This window comes from Poeciliopsis prolifica, unplaced genomic scaffold, assembly GCF_027474105.1.
Source record: "Poeciliopsis prolifica strain line A6 unplaced genomic scaffold, Auburn_PproV2 SCAFFOLD002, whole genome shotgun sequence".
Lineage (NCBI taxonomy): Eukaryota > Metazoa > Chordata > Actinopteri > Cyprinodontiformes > Poeciliidae > Poeciliopsis > Poeciliopsis prolifica.
Genome location: NW_026562377.1, coordinates 15,493,481 through 15,516,006, shown reverse-complemented (window position 1 = coordinate 15,516,006; position 22,526 = coordinate 15,493,481). Strand labels below are relative to the sequence as shown.

At 38.1% G+C, this 22,526-nt stretch overlaps 1 protein-coding gene across 3 annotated transcripts in view; it reads right to left on the bottom strand.

Annotated features, from left to right (window-relative positions):
* The window catches only part of agbl4 (AGBL carboxypeptidase 4), a 292,812-nt gene that overhangs the window by 175,924 nt on the left and 94,362 nt on the right, over positions 1-22,526 (bottom strand). For all 3 annotated transcript variants that reach the window (XM_055049048.1, XM_055049065.1, XM_055049056.1), the window contains exon 4: positions 4,543-4,637. In XM_055049048.1, the coding sequence (XP_054905023.1) occupies positions 4,543-4,637 (95 nt within the window). The remainder of the gene's footprint in view (positions 1-4,542; positions 4,638-22,526) is intronic.

Below are 22,526 nucleotides of genomic sequence, written 5' to 3'. Positions count from 1 at the left end.
ATCCAGTCTGCCTTTTGTCCACCAACATAGACAAGGTACCTTCTTGCGCACAAAAAGAAAACATCATTCATTGGATGTTTTCTTTTTGCCAAACAAAGCTGAAATTATTGATTATTAAGATCCCAGTATATCAGCAGTTTCTAAAACACTCTAAAAAGTCTAGTATCAACAACCATGGTCCATGCAGAGTCACTTAAATTCCTTGCCTTCCCCATTCTAATGCTCACTTTCACCAACCACATCTAGACGCTTGCATGTATTGAGTTACTGCCATGTTATTAGCTGATTCACCATGTACGGTGTCTGCTTAAGCATTAAAGCAAAACTTATAAATTTTTTAATGGTTTGTTCAATCTTTTGCACACAAACTAATAAAACAACCCATTATTGCAGCCCATTTGTACAAATTCTATCACACTTTTCCCTTTTCTTTAATGGTTGATGCAGTCTCGCGCAACCTTGCTGGCCATTATCCCAGTCACAGCATTCCGGCCTCCAACAGCTGCATTACATCACGCTCCCTGACTTTCTAATTAGCTTATCTCGGAAAATAAAGATCCTGAGCAATTCTTTGCTCTAGCAGTCTAACAACAAGCAGACCGCAGGGAGCTTGGTTGGCACTTACTGTCACCGAGGGGGCTGTTGTGTTCGACAGACTAGTACAAGAAAATATGGTTTTCTCTCTTTTCTCTGACTCAAAGACTCACACTTTTCACTCTGAATGTTAAGTCAATTCCCAGTTTCTTGTGCCGATTGGTATTTTTAGAAATCACAATGAATAATGAATATGGTACCAATGTTGGTGCAAAGTAACAGCTCTGCTTGCATCCAGCTGTTCCTCTATTGAGGTTGTCAGTTTTTCTTTTCCACGGCGCAGAATAAAAAAAAAAACTTCAAGTTGAGTTTAGTTATCTGCTCATGACAACTTCATCATTAATTTGTTGCAAAGTTCAGAAAGTAATTCATTCTTTGCCTGTAAATCTTTTTCTTATCAAACATTCAGCCTGCAGCTGTGCTATAATGTGGGATGATATGGGCTTCCGGTGTCTCCTGGCTAGAAAAGTCATGAAGGGATGGACTGAAGGAAAAAGGGGATTGAGTGAGGGATAAACGATAGATCCCTCCACCTGTAGCAGTGAATGTCCTGCTGGACTGTAATCTGGCAGTTGTCTCTCTCTGAGATGCCCAGCTTTGCCAAGGCCAGTCGAGCTCTGCAGCCTCCAGCTCCAAACGAATCTGGAGCCCCAGGACATAAGGCACCTGCACGGGGAGATAAAGGCTTCATCTCCTTAGCTAAAACTGACGATCCTTTTGATAAAAACAGACATAAGGCTGGTGGGCAGTGGGGAGCAATCTTTTGCTGCTCACTCTCTGCACTTCTTTCCTCGGTGTCTACCTGTCTCTAATCTCTGTCTTGTTTTTTTTGTGTTTTTCTCCTCCAACCTCCATGTCTGTCTCGACGTCTCAGCTTCCCTCCCTTCTTCTCCCCCAACCCCTCGAACCTAAGCTGTGTGAGTTTGGACCAGACAGGTGAAGCTCTCCACTCTGCCGTTTTTATTTATTCCATATCTGTAACTGTCAAAAAGAAGATTGCTAGTTTAGGAGCTGTCTGTGCTTTGTTGTGCTCATGGAAAGTCAAATAGAGGAGGTTGTGTTAAAAGCATCTTGACCACTTTCTGGGGACACAGACAATGACAGCTGCGGTCTTGGAAGCCTAGAAACAGTTGAAAATAGCTTTACAAGTGCAAGAGACTTTTTGCCCCTTCGCTGGCATGGTGGCGAGAGGATTGGTTAAAACTAGTTTAGCCTTTGGAGGGAAACAGAGTCAGGTGTCAGCAATGTTAGCTTCTGCTATATCTACATCAGAAAATAAAGAAATACGAACCCAGAAAGCACGGATCTTTAAACATCTTAGGGTTTATGTAACAGGATTAAGAACATAAATTGCAATTTAATTTGTAAAGGCACTTTCTGTACAGATCAACAAGTAGGTAAAGTATGTACTCTTGCTACCTGTTGGATCACATTAGAGCAAAGCTTTTTTCACAATGTGAAGGTACATTTCCATTGCAGGATTCTTTTTAAGCATCCGTTTTTCAATAGTTTTTATTTCCATTGCAAGAATCATGACTACCTCAAATTAAGAGAGAGGAATTCTACCTCAGAAAATGGCTCTGCTAGGTGAGAAGCATTTTGAAGATTTACCCTTAACTATTGCTGTTTTTTGTTTTCAGGTTTCCACGCAGTTATTACTGCGTGGATATTCCCAACACTTATATAAAATACTAACTATAAATATTTTTAATATTGTTATGACCTCTAGGAAAACACAAAACACAGTACACAAAATGTGTAGAGGAATATCTGGGTTATGAATGGTTTATTCAGATTAACTTGTGTCTGAATGCTATATGATTTCTATACAAAAAATTCAGCAAAATATAGTCAGCTCTGAAATTAAATCCAGACAGAATTGCTGCATGATACTGGTTAAATCTACAAGTTCATAAAAAAATTTAACAAGAGATTAAATTTAATAACTTTACATTTTACATGTCAGGATCACCTTAATCTGATTATCAAAAAATGTTGTGATTGGTCAGTATACATGCTGCTTTTAAAATTTGAAGGCGGGAGGAGATGCAACGTTATTATTTTCTTATTTCAAAACATTAACACGAAGCCATTAGAACTGACAAGCAGATCAACAACTGAAATTTTAAGTAACTACATATCAGGTGTTTTTACACCTGATATTACGGGAGACTCAGTTCAATTGGGATCAAAATTGCAACATTTGTTTGTTACATTTTCAGGACTGTAGTTGGCATTCACACTACACTGTCAAACGACTCAAACTAACTGAAAAGATGTTTCCCCCATCGCTTTTGGTGGTGCTGCACCAAGAACAACAGGAGGAATTGACACAAAAAACCTCTGAAGAAGACACAGAGCAGAGGCTCTTTTTGGTAAGACTCCACAATATCTTGCAGGCTGCTCCTGGATCGAGTGCCAAGAATAGCATCTAGTTCATCATATCAAGAAAATGTGTCCTTCGCGTCTCCTGAACGCATTTTTATTTACTGACAGCAACGCCTTTTTACCTGAGTACAGCACTGTGCAACTGTACAAGGGAATTCCAATGCCTCCATTTCCACACTAATTAGCTTGAAAACCTCGTTTTTGTAAGTGGTTACAAGTAGCTTCTGACCATATTTGTACCAGGGCCTCTTCACTCCAAGTCTGACCACGAGCCATATTTTATGCTAATGGCAGAAACACGCATTTGTTATGGTTGTACATTTCAAAAGCTAGATCTGACTTGGAAGTGATTTAAATTCAGTTATGCTTTGTATCCAACATAATATAATCAGACATTATTGCTACAGAACTCCAGGTTGTGACCCTGACTGGACCTCTGCTCTGCTTCAAAAGCTCATAAAACATAACTGTCAGTTAAACTTTTCCCATCAGTAAATACGATTTACATCACATTGCCTGGATAAAATAGGAGATTCCAGGAAACTAGGTTGGGATGGAGTTTTCCAGATGCCTTTAGATATTCATAGAGCTTTATTGTTCATAGATGTTATATGACATAGACATACTCCTTGTTCTACAACAAACTATCAAAGAACTACTTTCATCAGAAGAATAAAGCAAAATTCAAAGCATACTATTCTCTGAATAAATTGATGGAGCAAGCAGACACAAGGAGACACATTGAATCTAAGAAAACAGTCATACCTCCGCATGAGCAAACAACAGACAGCTGTAACTAAACAAGGAATGAAAACAAAGAGAGCAAGGAGGTTAAGTTAAGATGCACCACGCTGCACTGTGCTGTACAGCAGACAGCAGTTCATTTTTCCTGACTACGGTGTCGTGCCCATTGTCTCTTCCTATTAGCCTGCGCCCGGCACGCCATCGTCGGTGCAAGCACGAAGCCAGCAGACGTGCACAGCTCAGGGTGGCAGATGCCTGCCGCTTTTGCCGATGCCCTCCATCAACCGATGACAGATGTCAGGGCTCCTCTTGGATGGCAACACTTCATCATGCTCCCCTGTTCTCCGCCCCGCTGGATGCACCAGCCTGCTTGGCAGACACCGTGCCCAACCTCACTGCACCATGCCCATTCCCTCCTGCCCCACCTATTCATTCACTCTCACGTGTGCATACACATCTCTGCATCCATCAGTCAAGCGTTATTACATCAGACAGCCATCAGACTCCAAACCATAGGATCACATGCTAATGCACCCAGATGCATCCAATCTGGAAAGCTAAAGTTTCGGTCTATGAGGTGAGATTTTTTTGTGTGGGGTTGTGCGTGTGCATGCATGCGTGTGTGTGTGTGTGTGTGTGTGTGTGTGTGTGTGTATGTTTGTTTGTGAGGGAACATGTGAGTAAACCAGATTAGAGACACATTTCAAAGTTGGAAAAAGTAATATGAACCGACATAACTTCTGTTTGTGAATTATTAACAAAGATTAAAATTACAAAATGCAAAGTGAGATGTGCAAGATGAACATTTTTACTTACCATTTTGGCCTACTAGTAGACTTGACTACAGGGGACATGCCATCTCTGTAGAGACTCTTGGTCTTTGAGAAGTTAACCACGTTGAAAATCACCCGCTGAAATGAAAGACAAATTAACAGATGATTTAAAAGTGCATCATTTTCAAATTAAAGTGTACAGTAATTCAGCTAATGTGGTAAAAAAAATGTTTGAAAAATGAGCAGAAATGGACTCAAATACAGCCTCAAAACTTTAATTTGATGAGAACTAATCAAATGTATAATTTTTTCTGGTTTGTGGGGAGTGATTAACGGTATTAGAAGATTTTTACAAACAGAAACCTGAAAAGTTTGGTGTGCACTTGTTTTCAACCTTCGATACTCTGTGAAGACTAAAATGTACAGTTTAACCGATGGCTATGAAAATAACGGAATAACTAAAGATATATTTATGAGTCTTTTAGCCTCCCTAAAAGGTCTTAATATGTTCTGTGAAGCCCTTTGAGATTTATTTGAGAAAAAAAAAACTGAATAAATGGTCCCATGAAAATGAAGGTACACAGCAGGCAGATGAGGGATAAAGTTGTGGAGAAACTTAAAACTGGGTCATGTGATAAAATCATATTAAAAACTTCCAATGCCTCGTGTAGCTCTGCTCAGTCTGATACATGAAAGTGGAGGGGGTATGGCACAACTACCGACATACCAAAACACAGGCCTCCACCTAATCTGACAAGAGGAATAATCACAAAACAGTAATAAGAAAAATAGTAGCAACTCTGTAGGACCTTTGAGATTCTCAGCTCAGATATGAGTTTGTAGAAGCACAACTCTTTCAATTATTTCTAAAATAAAGTGTGGCACAAGTTATAATTTGGTAAAATTCTGAAAGCTGTGTACAAGTACTTCTACAAGGTATAGTACAGTTCAGAAGTATTTTTTTATTATTATTTTCAGTTTGGTACAACTCATGTCAACTTGTGGTTCCTGAAAAAGATATGAGCCAAAAACGGTGCAGAGTTGTAGAGTAATTGTCACTGCCACCACAAAAATAACCACTGGCACAAAATCATGGCATGTTAGGATTACATTCTAGAAATAAGTCAGCTTTAATGTCCCACAGATGATCCCATGTTGTGGAAGCAAAGTTTCTGATAAAAGGCAGCAGCTCAGGAGTGCCAGCCTTTAATCTGGGGGGACATTATGGTTCTCCCCATAGGGATGTCACCTTGCCAAAAAGAAAAAGCCTTGCTTGGAGCACAGCGGATGGCCGTCTGGCTGCAACCCTCCTCTGGGTGTAAAGACTTTGTATTTAGCTAGAAAACTCTGGAACATATCTCCCTCAATTCCTTCCTCTCACCTCCAGTTTGATTAGGATCAAGTGTAGAAATGTGTGGGGATAAATGAATCGATTCATGTATTTTTTTTCAAACAGTCAAAGAAATGGCAATGGTAATGCCGAGGTGGTGTAAATGAATCCTATTGATGGGGCATATCAAATTACCAACTAAGTCCAGGTGGTGGAAGTTAACTGGGTGCTACTGAAATCCTATTACAAAATCCCCCACCCTGTCTCTCCCTCCCTTTCTTTCTCCTCCCCCTCATCCATTTCTGCCTTTTTCTCCTGCCTAGCATCAGAGGAATGGGGATTGCGGATTGTGGCAGGCTGATTCAGACTTAGGTAAAATGACATCTAACTGATGTTGAGACTGGCAGCAGGCTCCTGTAGCAGGGAGATAAGACCATTGCTGCTGGCATTTCAATTACACTTTACTGCCCCGCACATCTGTTGAGAGAGCTACTTTTCAGCCTTTTCCCCTCAGGCAAATACAGCCCTACTCTGACTCCACTGCCTTTCTTCGACTGCACAGCCCTTTCCTCATTCTTTATCCACAACAAATTCAAATTGTCTTCCTCTTTAGATTCACTCTACCCACTGTTTGTAATCTTTTTGTTTAGCCTGTTTAACTCTGAGGGAGCCAAGTCTTGACAGATGACAAAGATGGAGGGAAAAAAAAGAAGACTGAATCAGAGGCACAACGATACACAGAACGAAGGTGGCAAACAGTCAAGCGGGGGAAAAGGTGGTAAGGTAAAAAAATAAAAATAAAATAAAGAAAAAATGTAATACACAAACAGACAAATAGATAAGAAAACAGATGCACAGAGATAAATAAGGGAGAAAAGTTATTATGGGAAGAAACTCGAAGTAAATGGAGTTCCTCGGTCTGTGGAAGGACATTAAGGACAAAAAACAAGTGAAGTGTTTGGAAAGGAAGCACCAGATACGCAGTCATTCTTTGGTTCTTTGAATAAATTTAAGTAAACAAAGCAGAGTATAAACAATCACAAACTTTGTGGGTCTAAAACAAATGATAGAAAGGGACCAGGCCATTTTCCTATGTGGCTGCATCTGGTGGTCATTTTTGCCACTTTCTCGCTGCCATTTCTTGATTAAATCATTTTGGTTGTTTTTTGCCCAAGCCGTTTGCGAGATATTTAAAACATACACGTCATTTTATATGTTAAATGACATATAAAATGAGCAGGTGTATGTCATTTTATACCTGCTTTGTTATTTACATTATTTACAGTAATTTCCATCATGTATTCATTGTTCCTTGAGGTTTAATCACATACTAGGAGGTAATTCAGATTTATTTTGAATTGATCAGATCATTTTGCTTTAAGAGTCAACTGTAAAACAACTTAACTTTAGAAAATATAAACTTGGATTACTTTTCAGATTTGAGAATATTTATGATTACATTCCTTCTTGAATTCCCATAAAATTCTTAAAGATATTAAGTCTTAAAAAAGAGTAGAAAACTGTTTTTTATGGATGAGAAATTGTAGAAGGTCCAGGATGAAATTGCAAAGTTTTGGGTACAGCTAAGAAAACAAAGAAATGGAGTGAATAGATTCGTAACTAGGTGCTAAAGTCTGTCAGCTGACACATGTGGCGGGACAGCAGAAAGAAAACCGAAGCACTTTGATGCCAAAATGGAGTTGTTAAGTTGAAGTAGAGGAGATCTGTGCAAGCACCATCGTATCTGAAGACAGTTTTTGAAGGAGTAGCAGAATAATCGAGAAGTAGCTCACATCACAAAGAGGGTGAAGGGGGCAAGGATAATTTGAATGAATATACAATCTGCAAAATAAAATAAAAAAACTTCTCTCCAAAACTAATAGACACAACTAAAAAGCGATATTTGTAACATGTTTTAATTAAGGTCAAACTGATGAAAACGTTACAAATAAAACGCATCCTTCAATTAGAGCGAGAAACAGAGTAAAAAAGACCCAATGGAAACTGAAAAGTGGTTTATGGCCAATATAAAACCCATCACCGTGGAAGAATGGTGCATGTATAAACATCGTATATTTAACTTAGCAACAACTTTAATGTTTCCATCTTTTTGTCAAAGACTAGCTCTAATAATCAAACAAACCACTGTATGCCTACTTCTAGACAACAGGAAAACATAAATAAATACACACAACCAAGACCAAATTAAAATTTCTCACATGTATTTCATGTGTGTGCATGGATTTGCACATGTGAGCTCCTCTGGAAGTTTTAATTAGGCTGTAAGCAGTTAGGAGAGATTAACATCCATGTTGTCTGAGCTGTCATATCGACAGGGAGTGTTACAACCCTGTGTCGTCCTCTTTGCTGATGAGCGTCATGCTGGAACAGGTGTCACAACATCGATGCACACATGCTATTAACACACAAACACCAAATACTAGTACATGCACTCTTGGTGCCTTTATGAATATCAGTTTGAATTTAACTTTGCTTTTATGAACATAAATTTATAACTTTGGAAAATGTTGGTGCAATGAATAAGATTTCACATCTCTCAGGGCAGAAACTAACTATAATGGATCTGCAGGGAATTAATGAGGTAGTTGATCAAAATCAATGAGTCACAAAAGACTTTCTTATGAAGCCAACAGGGAGGGGAAAAAAAAAAGTCATTCTACAAGTTGCAGTTTTCTTTTTGAAACATTTTACATAGAGTTAAAAAAAAAAAAAGTCTGATCTAAGCTGTACGTCAAGGTTAAGGGAAGGCCAGACATCTCATTTAAAACATTAAGCCACTGATTTCTAACTCTGGCCTCTTTCTTAACCTTTAACATGACTTGCCAGTTACAGTGCCTGGCAATAAAACTATGTGATTGTAACTGCTTTGGGACAAGACTGCATTAAAAACTGAAAAATCTGTTTGGATTAATATCCATCCTGTGTTTGGCTTCCTGGATGCAATTCAACCAAATACTACAAGGGTAATGCATAAATATGTAGATAAACCTCCAGTGATTATGTTTAGAAAACAACTTTCTAAAATCCCTAATTGAATTCTTACAAGTTTACTTCCTTCGATAGATAAAAATTAGATTATACATTGCTTATATACATTACAGTTTATCGTCACATCGCTGTTATATATAAAAAAGAACAATCTACCGTAATTTTTTGTTGTTATGTGGTCACCTGGCAGACATGAAACTGGTAGCCTGTCCAGACTAATAAAAACAACCCGATAATAGTCAAAACACTACAGCATCAAAGTATGAATAATCTTAGGCTCTGGAGACCATGTCTCATGTTCTGGAAACAAGACTGAGAAATGACTGTGATGTGTGTGCCAAAATCTAATGAGGAGTCAAATGTAAGTCCTAGATACTTAAGAGATTTGAATACTGGGAAAAGAAGGTAATTGCTTTACTCCAACCAGGTCAGATTTGATGATTGTTAAGGTGGACATGGCGTAGGCAATCATACACGGTCATAAACAGCTTCATAAAGGTGCAACACCTACAGCTGACATTTCAAGCAAAATGAGATGCATAATAGAAAGGTGCACAGTTGTGTGTGTGCATGCGTGTGGGTGTGTGCGTGCACAGTTTTATGCATCAGAGTATTTTATGCGTTGAACTGATACACCAACTTTCAGCTATGAAATCTTTTATGACTGATGCCCCTGCTGTTTGTACTCAGAAATGCAGCTTGGTCCCAGCAATCTCCCACCTACACACTATCAAAAGTACCACTGCGCTGCAGGAATGACAGCAGGAGAAAATTTGTAGAGGATGTTCACTCTCTACAGAAAAAAAAGACTGAACTCTCATTTTGCAAACGCTGCTCTCAAACTCTTCCGCTTTTGGAGTCTTCTCCAACTTGACATCTGTCAAAATATTTTGTCAGGCCCAAACGCATAAATCTAACCCCTACGCTAACAGTGAATACAAACTGAATTTATATTGATATAACAGTCATATTGACATATATGCAGAGTTTCAGTTTATTGCTGCACAAATCGCATTAAGCTGAGTTTTTAATAAAGTGATACCTGAAAATATAACAGTATTACTATATCACAGACTGGCTCCATCTTTATGGCTGTGCCGTTTTTCCAAGATGCATCAGTATTCTCTTAGAATGGAGAAACAAGTATGACTGGTGTTTTTAAATTAAACTGAGAACAGAGTGTGTGTATTTGTCTCTGTGTGGCTCTGAGTTGAACTGTTCTCTCGCCAAAGGAAAGGTGTGAAAGGTTGGAGCTCTGTACAACACAAACAAGATCTGGGGGGAAAAGGGAATGTTTTCAAACAATCTTTATTTTCCAGACCTCTTTCATTCTAAGAAAATAGTAAATACAATTTTCAAGCTTAAGAAAATAGTAAATACAATTTTCAAGCTTAAAAGTGCTAATAATTTTCATGACAAGGGAAAGGAGGCATTTTCCAGTATGAGATTCTTATCATACAATAACTAGACTAAACTACCAAGGTACCACAGTATCAAAATAACATATAAAAGAAAAACTAAATATTTTTTGTTTGCAATTGAAAGTAAACAATTATTCTTACTATGCCTAAAATGATTTCTTACCAGTGTTCAAGTGTTTGTTTTGAAATTCTGCTCTTTATGAACTAACACAAGCAGAACAAGTGTAACAGGCCATTAACTAGTGGCCTGTTACACATAACTAAGTTATGAGCTCTGATATCCAGCTTGTTGAATATATTTCTCCTCCTTTGTTTCCAAACATTGAAGTCCGAATAAAATGGAGCTGCTTCTTTACGTCAAACACTGCCTGTATTATTCATAATCAGAAAGATTTCCAAACAGGGACATTTTTTTTTCTTTTAAGCAAATAAAGCTGTAACATTCAGTCAGCCGACCAGCAGTGGGCAGCGAAAGGACAGGAAGAGGCTGCCATGCATTACTTCCACAAAGCTGGATAAAAAACTATGGTCACGTCAACAAGTTGTCTTTTCAATCAAAGGAGCTTAAACTACAAAAAAATATATAACATAGCATTTCTACCAGTAACTGCTCAGTTTATTTTAGTTTACCAATTCCTTTCAGCTGCTCTCTGATTTTATAACCCAGCTAGTAGCTCTGTGAGCTCTGTCAGCTCTGTCCATAACAATCAGATACAGACAGGCGGATGGCTGCTGACAGCTCTGCCTGTTTCTGTGTTGTTGTCTTTGATCAGCTTGATCACTGACGCACATCGTGCCCATCTTCCAAAGTACGAGGTATTACCTGACAAGCTAAAGCCCTAAGTAGCCTCAGAAACACAAAGATTTAAAGCAGACAGACGTAAAAACAGAATGACTGCTACTGTGAGATTTAGTACAATAATTAAATAAGCTATTTAATGGCATGTTTTTATATTCCTGTTTGGTGCGCATGATCTCATGCATAATAGTGTATTACGTAAGAAGACCACTTAAACTGATTATGAGCCCTTAAAGTGATGCCTATTTATTATAGCAGAAGTGTAGAAACCAGAGTTATTTTATTTGTTGCAAGGAACTCCCAGTACTGGTATTGGCTCAGCTGTGGCTAAGCTCTTTTAAAGTAGGGCTACATAGAACAAGGTTGTAAGGCAGCAATAGGTGAGGATAACTTTGTGACAGGGCTGCAGAGAGGGAAAGTTTGAGGAGCTGTGGGAGAGGACGGAGGTCATAGTCTCATATGTGTGGGGCGGGACACATGTTTGCATGTCAGAAAAAAAGGGGACAGCCATAACTCCTTTGGGAGAACATACATGCCCTTGAATGAAACTGCTACACATCAGTTGACAACCTGTTCACAAAGTTGTAAGCTGACAATGTCACCCAGTACAAAAATGTCAGTAATGTTGCTTAAAGTAACCCCTTCACTTTGACTACAGACAACCCCACGCCTTGCTCTACTTGTTTACTCTTACTCTGATTCATCCTCTCTTTCTCTCTCCAGTATGATGCTGTTGACAGTACTCATAATCCCCAATGAACAATGTCAAATGAAGGTGCTGATGCAGGAAACAGGAGAGCCTCTAAACACACAGGCACAGAAACAGAAGAGACACCCTGGCACTTTTACCCAACTCAGTCAGCTTCCGCTCACCTCCACTGAATGTTTACAAAACAGTAATATTCCAAAAAGTGATTTTGGTTTCATTTTAGTTGGTCTGTGATGCCCTGTGGAAACATGAGCTAATATGTGGGGAAACTTGTGAGATACCTTGGTATTGATCCTGGGGGCCTTGAGCCCTAGTAGCAACCTTTTAAATGTCAGCTTTTAATTTCCTTCTCCCTGCTTCAGTGAAAAAGATTTATTCAAAGGAGTTCTGGTGGTGCAGGAGATATCAGATAGCATGGCGACAGTCTTTTAAAGAGCCTTTGTTTGGTTTAGTCATTCATCGCTTTCTGTATCGGACTCTTTTATTCGACAGGAGGAGGAGGAAGTTTCTGCATTGGTCACCGAGCTGAAAGGCAATCTCTTCCTTCCATTGTCACACAATGGTCAACTGGAACTCCTTTAATTAGGGCTCCTTTTTACAAAGTGGCGACAGAGGGCCAGTAACCTCCAGACACTAATAAAGGTCACACACAGAGACCCACAGACAACTATATATTCAAAATACAGAAACAGCCCAACCAGAAGTGTGAACTGGCCTGTTCAATGAACTGATATTACATTACACAAATTGCTTGTAGTGTGAAATGAAAGAGTAAACATTGTTTTCACTTTGAAAAAGTCTTTACTGTCCAAGATCATGAAATTCATGTTGTGAATTTAAAACTCTTTATGTATTTTTGGGGAGATTGACATAAATACAACATATCACGTGTATGCTGCACTTTATTTCCCACCTGCAGATAAGACATTTCTGAATACAAAGTTATCCTATTCACACTAGTCAAACATTGTAGTTTAAGCATGTACATGCTAAATTGATGTATTTTCTACCTTATGCTATGTTTATTTTGTTCAATCTATCCAACTCTGATCTAACCTAAAATTAAAGAAAAAATAATAATTAATTTAAAAATTTTAAAATGTTTAAGTTATACCTGTGCCTAAAATACAAACAAGAAGATAAATATTGGGATACCTCCAGGTTGTTTTGTATCAACCAAATACAGATTGTCCTTTGAATGGTGATCGCAAACTCAAAGTTATTGTATTTAGCCTCTTAAATATAATTATTCATAGAAGCACAGATGAACAATCCACCGGTGATATTAGGGATGCCTTAAACAATCGATAAAGATGCAGCATTCATTATATGCATCAGGGGAGCTTGAGATGGAGCCTCTCAGATACCATTACTTCTGAAAGTGATATTTCATTGCATGTTAGAAACATGGCTAAGTCAAGTGAATTGTCTAAATTTGTTCACAGATATCATTGCCTCACACAAGTGAGACAAAGGACATTAAAATAGTGAAGACCCTGCATTTTTGTAGAGATACAGCTGGATTCATGGTAAACAAAGCCATCTGGATGTGGCAAAAAGATGATGTCAACAACAGATACCACGAGGTCTCAAGGAGGGAGTTGGTCAAAACGCTAAACTGCAAAACCCTAAAAAAAACCTACAGAAATATTTGATGGCAGCAGCCATTGAGCTTTCAGCTCCCACAGTAAGGTGCATACAAAACAATCTCTCCATGCTTGAAGTCTAAGTTATGCACTACGATTGACCCAGTGGTCAAAGAAAAATCACCTCCAATTTGCTCATATCTACCAAATAGACCTATAAAAAAGGTTGGATTATTTTTCTATGGGGTGATAAAGTTAAAACTTTCAGGTGAATGGATAATAGTGATGTTTTGAAAGGAGGAAAAAGGCAAGGTGGAGATGCATGCCTACAGTGAAGTCAGTGATACTCATTCTATTTTGCTTCCTGTGGGACAGGAAATGTCCAATGTGAAGAGGGAAAATCAGTATTAGAACGTCTAGGGCGAGAATGTTGTGTCTGTAAGGAAGCTGAATCTTAGGCTTCATTGAAACTCCAAGCAGGTGAATGATGATTTTAATATGCTAAAGTTTGAAGACTTCAAAAGTAAGTCCTGGAAGAGAATGGAATGGTCATCATAGCTGCCTGACTTTTTGAGAATTTGGTGAAATCACAGGCTAAGAAAATTGAACTGGAGGCTTCAGCCCATAAGGAATGAGCTAAAGTTCCTCAGGAACTCGGACAGGAGATTATGTCTGGCTATGAATCACATCTGCATCAGGTCATAACATCAAAAGAGTGCTCCACTATGTACTAAAAATGTTTGTCAAGAAGGGGTGGAATAATTTCGAGAAGAGGTCATTAAAAATGACACTGTGCTTGATTTGGAGAAATAAGAGCCATTTAAAATACTCTTTTTAGCTCTATTCACAGCAAAAGTAAGCAGCCGATCCAAAAGCTATGCATGCACACTTCTGGCAAATCTTACAGTTTTATAGTAAAATATAGTTTTCAAAAACAAAGTTCTTGGTTGAACAAAAAAAACATTAAGCTTTATGAATTCATGAGCTTGTTCCAGCCTGTCCAGCTCAACTTCGTCACCAGCATAAATGCCATCAAACTCACTCAATGCAGGTTGAGCAGACCAGCCATAAAAACCAACTGCTGCACCTCTGCCTTTTCCCACTTCTATACCCTCCTTCCATTTATCTTCTTACCTTCCTTTCCCAATTGGCTGCCTGGTTTAAACATGGAAGAGTTAATTTGCTCATTCCATAGTCAGCATCTCATTCTATTTATCTTTCTTTTGCTGTTCTCCCCCTCCATCTCTGTACGGCCCCCAACTCTCTCTCAGGCAGGGCTGTGCTGTCAGGCCCTTCCAGAGCACCGGGGTTGTCAGGAGTGATGGATGACTATCAACCTTCTGCTGTCTTCCACTACGCTCCTGGGAGATTTACAGGCTCGCTGACTACCAGGCATGAAAACCAATCTCTCTTTCTCATTCTTTTACCCCCCTTCTTCCATCCATGCCTGCCTCGCTTCTTCCATCTCACTCCCTCAATTTCAACATCCGTTCTGTTATAAAAAAAGAAGAAGAAAAAAAACACTCATAATGGAGAGATGTGTGCAAAACAACATTGAAATTTGTGTGCGGACAGAGGAAAGCAATTGCTCCTCTCTAAGGTTATTGTGGAGGTGTCAGAAGGGAATAGCATGTTTCGGGATGATACGCCTGGTCTTTGACAGCCTATCTTCCCCATCTTCATCTTCTCTATTGCTTCCAGCTTCTTCAAAGACTTCCAACAAATGCATCCATCTACACCCCTCTTGCTGTTGGTAATTATAGCATTGGAGGAAGGTGCCAGGCTAATTGCTGTCTCAAAATAGTAATTGCTTCATTATCACTACCATTTTTTGGTAATGATCATTCAAAGGCTTTATGTTAATGCAATTAAATGTTTTCATTATTATTCTTGCTGGAAAAGACGGTATTGTCAGGCTGGAGCAGAGAATGAAATCAAATTCAAGAATTGAACCTGTAAGTTCCAGTGCATTGTGAACAACCTCTTGCCTAATGAAAGGGAAGACTCTTAAAATACATGCTGCATCTTGTAATTTCACTTGGAAAATGGTCTTGTATTTTACAATAAAAAACACACTGAGTCATAAAGGAAAAAACAGCTATAGTGCCTTACAAAAGTTTTTCGAACCTTTGAACTTTCATATTTCTTTCATGTTAAAATCACGAACTCTGGGCATGGCATAACGATAACGGGCGCAATCCATTTATTCCTCAACGCAGCCATCACCGGTTCCCATGACCTTTGCCGCACGTCTTATCCTTCTCTCATAACCTGCTTTTCTGTCTGAAAATTGTCAAATAAAGTTGATACAGCCCATAAAACCTTAGAAAAAAATAAATCAGCAACTTCAATGTAGGTTATTAAGATTTTAGGTGATGGACACAGCACATAACCATGATACTTGATTTTTAAAATTTGACAAATCTTATGAACAGGAGAGTGCATATCTGTTACTTAAATAATAAACTATATCTGGTGCAACCCTTTGGTTTCAAAGGATTATCTGTTTACTAAACTGAACCCACCTGTGAACAATTTAATGATATAGTGCATCTGTTCTCTAAAGACATCAGACGTTTTCATAGAAAAAGAAATAGGAACTTGAAGACCAAGGAACATACACAGTCTAAGCACAAAGGAGTAACATTGTTGAGAGGCTTGAATTAGGTGTTAGGTAAAAAAAAAAAAAAATAACTGATCCATCCTTGTAGTCTTACTGTCCATCTAAAAAGGAAGTGGTATATAGGAGTGTAGCACTGTGGCGACCTGTCCACTGACATCATGGTAGACATATACCCCATAGATAATTGTTGAGGAAGCTGGTTAAACAAAGTAGTGACTCAGACGTGTTTACTATCATACCACAGCTTTAAATTTGTTTCAAAAATAATTGAGAATGATGGAAATTATTTTATATGCAGGTCTCATTGATTAGAGACTGGGATTGTAACATGACAATAATAATGTTGTTTGGGATATATTTTAGACAGATTCTGGGATAAAGAAAGGAACAGCCTGGACATGTCTGCTGGTTGATAACAGAGCAAAGAGTGATGACAACTATGTACACCCATACTCATGATTAAGAACGTAAACAACAATCAGGGGAAATTAGGGCATTTACTGAAAGAAAGCACAAAAGTTCAGAGGGGAAAACACAAATCCCAAATAGAAAGGCATCATGTCACCTTATATTATATTTTATGACTAAGCCAGACAAGACATTTCTGGAAAATAATCTTATCCTCAAACTTCATGACCATTTCTTGTAACTACTACCTTTAAAAGGTCGTCATAATATTTGCATTTTTGCATTCATTTGCAAATCCTGCAGAGGAATCATGCTGGCTAGCAGAATAAATATGAGCTTTAATATGCACACAATGCTGACACCACTCTTCAAAAAAATTTAATAAACTTAAATTACATGTAAATGTTATTTAGATTGCTATTTAATAGCATGCAAAGCAGAATTATGTCTCAACTTATTAAATATTTGAATTAGGTGACATATTTTCACCTAGAAATGCTTCTGCTTAGAAAAGTAAAAGCTGTGAATTTGGCCGTCTTTTTGCCTGTGCAATTGTTTGTGGAACGCATCTATCATCTAAAGTAATTTATGGTAACTTCTTGCTTTAATGTATAAATATGTGCATTGACAGTCCAAGTGCTTTCTACATTTTGGTCACATACCAAAGGAAGTTTTGGTGAGAAGCTTGCATTGAAGATATGAAAAAAGGCCTTAATTTGTTCCTTTTTCAAATTATAATTATTATACAACAAAACAAAATGAAAATGGTACATTTTGAAAACAGTCAACAGTCAAGTTTTAACAAACTAATTCATTTATTTACAAATATTTTATTTGTTTCAATTTTCTATAATTAATTCAGTTAAAATTATAAATATAAGATTCAATAAAAATGTAAGATAAAATTTGGCTACATGTCCATTTTCATGTTATGTCCAATGAAATCCTGGGTGGATTATGAGAAATATCTTAGCACTGTAAATCATACTCATGTACAATCTGCACAAAGCCTTTCTCCACACCACAGTATGTACAAGCTCAAGATTTCCAGTTTGTTGTTGCTATGCTAACATTGGAAAAACAACCTGATGTTAGAGGAACACAATTTATCCCCTGTCATGATTGGCTATGCTAACTAGGCTGTGCATTTGTGGTAGTCTCTGCTGCATGAAAGGAGCTGTAGCACAGCAGAGACTCAGGTGGAGGATATGAGCAGCATGTACATGAGTGATTGACAGCACTTAGACCTTCCTCCTGGTTCTGACTGATTGAGCTGTATATTTCTGCAGATGGCAGCAGGACCACAGATGGCAAGTGGAAAAAAATGTCTGTGGATGCGAAAACTAGAAGAGAGAATATATTTATGTCAAGAAGAATTATCTAAACTTAGAAATCTGATTTTATCTATAATAAAAAATTCTGCTATTATTGAATTTATTAGCAGTGAAGCAATGCCAGGAAGCTATAGCACATCAATCCCTTCAGAAACATGTTATTGCACTGAGAAAATTAAGTGGGACTAAATCTGACCATAACAACTGTTTTACATCCACATTTTAGAGCCAAGGTCCTATTGTTTCTTTGCAGCATCTGCATTAATTAGAAAAACACTCCCCCTTGATCAGGCGCCACACTACTGCCAGGTGCCACAGGACAAATTATGAGTCATTTTGAAATGAATAATGGATTTGTGTCTGCAGGGAGACTAAAGAACTCACACATGGGCATCTGAATTTGTGTGACTATGTGAGTCAGCCAGTGTCAACTGGTGTGACCGTGTGAACTCCACACTGGGTCTATAAATAACCCTTTTCTAGTCACTTGCTTCAACTACTTCCTACTCCTCCAGGTATACTCGTATCTTCGTTATTTTATCATCACATATTAATACACAGCTACACAAGTGTAAAAAATGAATCGTAAACAAACAGTAGCCTCTGGGGTTTTCCACCACAGTATCTGTTGCCATCTAACCTTAGGTGGTCTGCGGAGGGCAAGGATGATAGATCTGCCCTTCTCAATTCTGCAGCTGTTCACACATCGACAGCAAAGGTTCCAATTAAAACAGTGAAGTGGTGGCATCTTTATCGCTACTGACACTTCATAGGCCCATGTGTCACTTCAGGCCTGGACAAGCTTATGAAGGAGGCTCGGCAAAGAGAAAGGGGGTGGGCGGGGTTAATGAGAGTCCAGCACAACTGGCAGCCCATATTCAAAGTCTCCTCTTTCAGTGCAGCTTCCACATGTCTTTACTTGAACACATTCAGACTTATTTGAAAGCTTGTTGAAAATACAGAGCAAAATGAGGATCAAAGGCGGTGCGGGAGTGTGTGTGTGTGCATGTGTCTCTTTTCACAGCAGCAACATCTCCAGGATAGGATTTAGGCTGAAGGACAGAGTCTTATTTATGACAGCTGTGCTGTGTCAGCAGGAAGTGATGTCACAGGTCAGTGCTGAGACCCAGTGAGGGCCGTCACCCATCGACCCTGCGAGAAAAACAGAACGCTGAGATACTACATTCAGGGAGAATGCTGAGAATACCAGATGCCACAGCAGAGCATCATCTGCTTTCTGCAAATATTCCCCAACATGCCAGCCTTACAAGTAATCTGTTTAGGATGCAAGACAGCAGATGAAAACATACGCACTTGTCAGCTTGCAGTTTGTCCAAAAGACAGAGCTGTACTATCTGCATCAATCATTGACTAGTTATACACAAGATAATGTATGTTGTTCAGCATAGAAGAGGCATTACAGATGTATCTTTAGAGATTTGACAAGATCATCATGATGTTTTTCTTTCAAGGTGAAATGTACACTGTGCTGAGACTATGTTTGAGGCTCTTATTCTGAAGTAAGAATGGAAGTAGTTCCTGAGTTGGCCAGTTGAGTGAACGGATTTGGCTGACAAAGATTTGTCATTGCGTTGGTTGACAACTTACAAAACAGTTGGAGAGGTTTCCACATTTAAAAACAATGCAAATTGTTTTTCTGACAGCATTTTCTATACCAGGTAGAACAAGAAACTGTCAATCAAAATACATGGTTTGTGAGAACTATGTGATTACCAAGAAATAAAAAAACATTAGGTTCTATTGGAGCTGGAATTGTTTCTGGTTTGTAGTTATGAATTGTTGCTTAACTAATAGGTTATGTCACAGTTCATTGGACAAAATTGGATAATTTCTCAGTCAAATCTAAAACTACGTAGAATGATCTAATCTACACTGATAAAAGATTATTTAAAAGCAGATATTTGTGCTTTTTACAACTAGACATATTTAAGATGAGCAAAGTAAAGACTGATCAAACCTAGACTGCATAACTTTAGATCAGTTACAAATTTGACCTTTTACATCTAGACTTTTTTCCTAAGATTATGGTCAAAAATTTATCTTACAATCTCAATATTGGGCTTATGCTTTTTTTGTATAAATTTCATAATGTAAAAAACAAATTCATCTGCTTGATAACAAAAAAGTCAAGGGCGAATCACACTGGAAATAATGACTACAGGGACTTGTTTTGGGACTAGTTTTGGCAGGTAAGAGAACAGTGAAGAGGTTGATCACCTGTGAATTGGACCTCCTGGAAACAGTTTTTCATCCATTTGCACCAAACAGTTCCATCCATGGCCCTACTGGGCAGCGACATCCCACTTGAAGTTTTCACTTCAGCTTTAAAAGGGTGGGTATTCTTCTCAATCACTTTTTTATTGTTTTTAAAGAAGTGGTTTTGTTCTCAATGCTCAATCTTTCACCTCTGTGTTATTCATGTCAAGTCTATCTATGTTTTTGTATCCTACACACCTGTAGCCATTGATGGCTGAACACATTTGAGCACCACCTCATCCGAAGTTAGTTTGGATGAGAAGGTACAATTGCATGTAATGTTGACTTGAACTGAATGTATTGTCACAAAGAAAGTTTTTATGTGCTTTGAGGGTCTTCAAGCCAGTAAGTATGTAAAACTTGCAGAGTAAGAGCATTTTGGAAAAGGATTGCTCATCCCTATCTATGACCAGATCTCAACCAGAGAGCATCAATATTCCACACCAGTGCATACAAAAAAAATCTCTATAGGAGAGCTGTGTTTCTTTCTTTAAATAAGCCACTAAAGGAGCTACTACTGCCATTAACTTGCTACTTTTTTTAATGATAGATAGTACTCCTAAATCAGCGCCTCTGTTTCTTTTTCTCTCTTTTTCTCAGTTGTAGCAGATGGCCACTCACACAGGCTCTGCTTTTTCTTTCTTTAAAGGGGATTTTCCCTTTCCACTGTTGCTACATGCATGCACGTTATGAGGGATTGCTTCAAAGTCAATGGCTTTGTCCACTGTCACTACATGCTTGTCTAGGAGGAGTAATGGCTGAGTGGATTTAATGGATCTTTTTTGTGAAAGTGCCTTGAAACTGCTGAGTGTTGAGTGTGTTGTGAACTGGTGCAATATAAATAAACTGAACTGAATTAGGACTCAACAAATTTAGCATGCTACTGGTAAGCAAAACTTCATCAGAATGATTTCAGAGTTTAGGGGGCACTACTGTCATTACCTAACGTAACCAAAATCAGTTTTTTGGGGTACCAGAAAATACAAATAAAGCTTTCTCAATACGAAACATGGTGAAGTACCAAAATAGTCATTAGTGCCAGATTCAAGGCTACATTTTCCAAGGTTATAGGAAGCACAGGAGCAAAAATTTGCTGTACTTAAAAATTATTGTGGTAATCAAATATATTCAGAACAATCAAAATATATTTTGTTCTAATTGAACCAGTAATTTAAAATGCATGTAAGTTTGGAGTTGATGCTAAAGATTAAAACTTTAGCATCCAGCAGTAAGGCATAACTTATTGCCACACATGTCTTTGACAGAGAGGAGCTACAAATGAAATTATTTCAGTGCAAATAAAAAAGTAAACAGTTGAGGACCCAGAGGATCTGCTCTGACAAGTCTGCTAAAATTAGTCACGTTTAATATTTATGCAATAGTTTAAAGACTATTTCAACTATAGTTCCTGATGTCACCCTGACAAAAACAACCATAAAAAAAATACATTTTGTGGACAGCTTCCAATACAAAGAAATAGGGAAAACATATTTCTAAAAATATTACTATAAAGAAATATTAGGAATACATTATCATCTACAAATCAAATAATTAATAGAAACTTAGGTGAAAGAAAAATAGTTTCCAACCTAATTACAATGAACAGAAAATAATTTGTTATGTTGTGGTAGTTCTATCTGGATTTAACAAGACAGAAATCTATTAAAAACAGCTTTTTATTAATTGTGCTTGAAAATTTAACACATTTATTTTTCATTTTTGCTAAAAATTATTAAAAATAACTGTGGAGGATCAAAGAAGCCACAGACTGCAGAACCCAGGGACAGGTGGACTCAGGCAGGAGGAAACCGTGGGCAGACCATGAAAAGGTATCAGAAGCAAACAAGGAGGTTGTTGACATATAAAAGTCCAAACAAGCATGAAAAAAAACTGCCTGGAGATGTGGCTGGCTGTAAGGTTAGAGGCAGTAAATACAGTAGGGCATGAATGACCGACAGAAAGAGCAAAGGCATTCCTCAAGAATATCGGCAATGCAAAGGCAACAACAAAGCTGAAAACAGGTGGGACTTCATGTCAAACAACCAATGAACAAAATATATTGGAGGCTGACAAAGAATGAAGAATGGATCTCAAATGTGGCAGTCCCCACTGACAGCAAGACAGAAAAGGAGCAATATAAAACTGAGCTGTACCATGAGATGAAGAAAGAATTGAAACAGATGTAGAAGAGTAATTACAAAGTGGTTCCAGTTGTTAAAGGAGCACTGAGGTTTGGTGGCGTCTTTGTGGCTGAGATGCTTTGAAAAAAGCAATCTTCTCTATTGAGCTCATCAACATATGTGGGCAGATACACATACACACGCGGCTACACAGCCTTATTTCTCTCCAAGAGGGTCAATTAAAATATGGCACTGTGTAAAATTTCGGCTGTGGCATTTTCTATCAGCCTGAAATGATTAGTCTGTTTATTGTCTGTGGATGAAAAATCATCAAAATGGTCAACTTAGCTGCATTGACTGGAAGAGAGCATAGTAAAGATAAGAAAACAAGCAACTGACAGGACGACTGGA